Here is a 3,522-nt window from a genome sequence, read left to right as displayed (position 1 = left end):
AGCTATCTTATTGAGGTCAGGTTTCAGAGTAACAGCCGTGTTAGTCTGTATTTGCAAAAAGAAAAGGAGTACTTGTGGCACCTTAGAGACTAACCAATTTATTTGAGCACGAGCTTTCGTGAGCCACAGCTCACTTCATCGGATGCAGCCGATGAAGTGAGCTGTGGCTCACGAAAGCTCATGCTCAAATAAATTGGTTAGTCTCTAAGGTGCCACAAGTACTCCTTTTCTTATTGAGGTCAGAAGATGGAGGGATAAAGTGAGAAATGCTAAAAGTCAAGTCGAGTTGGACCTTGCAAAGGGAATTAAAACCAATAGTAAAAGGTTCTATAGCCATATAAATAAGAAGAAAACAAAGAAAGAAGTGGGACCGCTAAACACTGAGGATGGAGTGGAGGTCAAGGATAATCTAGGCATGGCCCAGTATCTAAACAAATACTTTGCCTCAGTCTTTAATAAGGCTAATGAGGATCTTAGGGATAATGGTAGCATGACAAATGGGAAAGAGGATATGGAGGTAGATATTACCATATCTGAGGTAGAAGCGAAACTCGAACAGCTTAATGGGACTAAATTGGGGGGCCCAGATAATCTTCATCCAAGAATATTAAAGGAATTGGCACATGAAATTGCAAGCCCATTAGCAAGAATTTTTAATTAATCTGTAAACTCAGGAGTTGTACTGTATGACTGGAGACTTGCTAACATAGCCCTGGTCTACACTAGGACTTTAGGTCGAATTTAGCAGCGTTAAATCGATGTAAACCTGCACTCGTCCACACAATGAAGCCCTTTATTTCGACTTAAAGGGCTCTTAAAATCGATTTCCTTACTCCACCCCTGACAAGAGGATTAGCGCTTAAATCGACGTTGCCGGCTCGAATTTGGGGTACTGTGGACACAATTCGATGGTATTGGCCTCCGGGAGCTATCCCAGAGTGCTCCATTCTGACCGCTCTGGACAGCACTCTCAACTCAGATGCACTGGCCAGGTAGACAGGAAAAGAACCGCGAACTTTTGAATCTCATTTCCTGTTTGGCCAGCGTGGCAAGCTGCAGGTGACCATGCAGAGCTCATCAGCACAGGTGACCATGATGGAGTCCCAGAATCGCAAAAGAGCTCCAGCATGGACCGAACGGGAGGTACGGGATCTGATCGCTGTTTGAGGAGAGGAATCCGTGCTATCAGAACTCCGTTCCAGTTTTCGAAATGCCAAAACCTTTGTGAAAATCTCCCAGGGCATGAAGGACAGAGGCCATAACAGGGACCCGAAGCAGTGCCGCGTGAAACTGAAGGAGCTGAGGCAAGCCTACCAGAAAACCAGAGAGGCGAACAGCCGCTCTGGGTCAGAGCCCCAAACATGCCGCTTCTATGATGAGCTGCATGCCATTTTAGGGGGTTCAGCCACCACTACCCCAGCCGTGTTGTTTGACTCCTTCAATGGAGATGGAGGCAATACGGAAGCAGGTTTTGGGGACGAAGAAGATGATGATGATGAGGAGGTTGTAGATAGCTCACAGCAAGCAAGCGGAGAAACCGGTTTTCCCGACAGCCAGGAACTGTTTCTCACCCTAGACCTGGAGCCAGTACCCCCCGAACCCACCCAAGGCTGCCTCCTGGACCCAGCAGGCGGAGAAGGGACCTCTGGTGAGTGTACCTTTTAAAATACTATACATGGTTTAAAAGCAAGCATGTGAAAGGATTACTTTGCCCTGGCATTTGCGGTTCTCCTAGATGTAGTCCTAAAGCCTTTGCAAAAGGTTTCTGGGGAGGGCAGCCTTATTGCGTCCTTCATGGTAGGACACTTTACCACTCCAGGCCAGTAACACGTACTCGGGAATCACTGTAGAACAAAGCATTGCAGTGTATGTTTGCTGGCATTCAAACAACATCCGTTCTTTATCTCTGTGTTATCCTCAGGAGAGTGAGATATAATTCATGGTCACCTGGTTGAAATAGAGTGCTTTTCTTCAGGGGACACTCAGAGGAGCCAATTCCTGCTGGGCTGTTTGCCTGTGGCTAAACAGAAATGTTCCCCGCTATTAGCCACAGGGAGGGGGGAAGGTTGAGGGGGTAGTCACGCGGTGGGAGGAGGCAAAATGCGACCTTGTAACGAAAGCACATGTGCTATGTATGTAATGTTAACAGCAAGGTTTACCCTGAAAGAGTGTAGCTACTGTTTTATAAAATGTGTCTTTTTAAATACCGCTGTCCCTTTTTTTTTCTCCACCAGCTGCATGTGTTTTAATGATCACAGGATCTTCTCCTTCCCAGAGGCTAGTGAAGCTTAGAAAGAAAAAAAAACGCACTCGCGATGAAATGTTCTCTGAGCTCATGCTGTCCTCCCACACTGACAGAGCACAGACGAATGCGTGGAGGCAAATAATGTCAGAGTGCAGGAAAGCACAAAATGACCGGGAGGAGAGGTGGCGGGCTGAAGAGAGTAAGTGGCGGGCTGAAGAGAGTAAGTGGCGGGCTGAAGACAGGGCTGAAGCTCAAATGTGGCGGCAGCGTGATGAGAGGAGGCAGGATTCAATGCTGAGGCTGCTGCAGGACCAAACCAGTACGCTCCAGTGTATGGTTGAGCTGCAGCAAAGGCAGCTGGAGCACAGACTACCACTGCAGCCCCTCTGTAACCAACCGCCCTCCTCCCCAAGTTCCATAGCCTCCACACCCAGACGCCCAAGAACGTGGTGGGGGGGCCTCCGGCCAACCAGCCACTCCACCACAGAGGATTGCCCAAAAAAAAGAAGGCTGTCATTCAATAAATTTTAAAGTTGTAAACTTTTAAAGTGCTGTGCTTAAAGTGCTGTGTGGCATTTTCCTTCCCTCCTCCACCACCCCTCCTGGGCTACCTTGGTAGTCATCCCCCTCTTTGTGTGATGAATGAATAAAGAATGCATGAATGTGAAGCAACAATGACTTTATTGCCTCTGCAAGCGGTGATTGAAGGGAGGAGGGGCGGGTGGTTAGCTTACAGGGAAGTAGAGTGAACCAAGGGGCGGGGGGTTTCATCAAGGAGAAACAAACAGAACTTTCACACCGTAGCCTGGCCAGTCATGAAACTGGTTTTCAAAGCTTCTCTGATGTGTACCGCGCCCTCCTGTGCTCTTCTAACCGCCCTGGTGTCTGGCTGCGCGTAACCAGCAGCCAGGCGATTTGCCTCAACCTCCCACCCCGCCATAAACGTCTCCCCCTTACTCTCACAGATATTGTGGAGCACACAGCAAGCAGTAATAACAGTGGGAATATTGGTTTCGCTGAGGTCTAAGCGAGTCAGTAAACTGCGCCAGCGCGCCTTTAAACGTCCAAATGCACATTCTACCACCATTCTGCACTTGCTCAGCCTGTAGTTGAACAGCTCCTGACTACTGTCCAGGCTGCCTGTGTACGGCTTCATGAGCCATGGCATTAAGGGGTAGGCTGGGTCCCCAAGGATACATATAGGCATTTCAACATCCCCAACAGTTATTTTCTGGTCTGGGAATAAAGTCCCTTCCTGCAGCTTTTGAAACAGACCA

The 3,522-nt window shown here is 48.5% G+C and overlaps 1 protein-coding gene across 1 annotated transcript; it reads left to right on the top strand.

Moving 5' to 3' along the window:
• The first annotated feature begins 802 nt into the window (after window positions 1-802).
• On the top strand, window positions 803-2,913 carry LOC142070842 (uncharacterized). The gene is made up of 2 exons (XM_075124781.1): window positions 803-1,648; window positions 2,235-2,913. Exons 1-2 carry the CDS (start codon window positions 1,243-1,245, stop codon window positions 2,774-2,776), a joined length of 948 nt encoding a protein of 315 aa, XP_074980882.1. The 5' UTR covers window positions 803-1,242; the 3' UTR covers window positions 2,777-2,913.
• Window positions 2,914-3,522: the final 609 nt, after the last annotated feature.

Source organism: Caretta caretta, chromosome 2 (assembly GCF_965140235.1).
Source record: "Caretta caretta isolate rCarCar2 chromosome 2, rCarCar1.hap1, whole genome shotgun sequence".
Taxonomy (NCBI): Eukaryota; Metazoa; Chordata; order Testudines; family Cheloniidae; genus Caretta; species Caretta caretta.
Note: the sequence above shows the minus strand (reverse complement) of the source record. Positions and strands in the feature narration are given on the sequence as shown.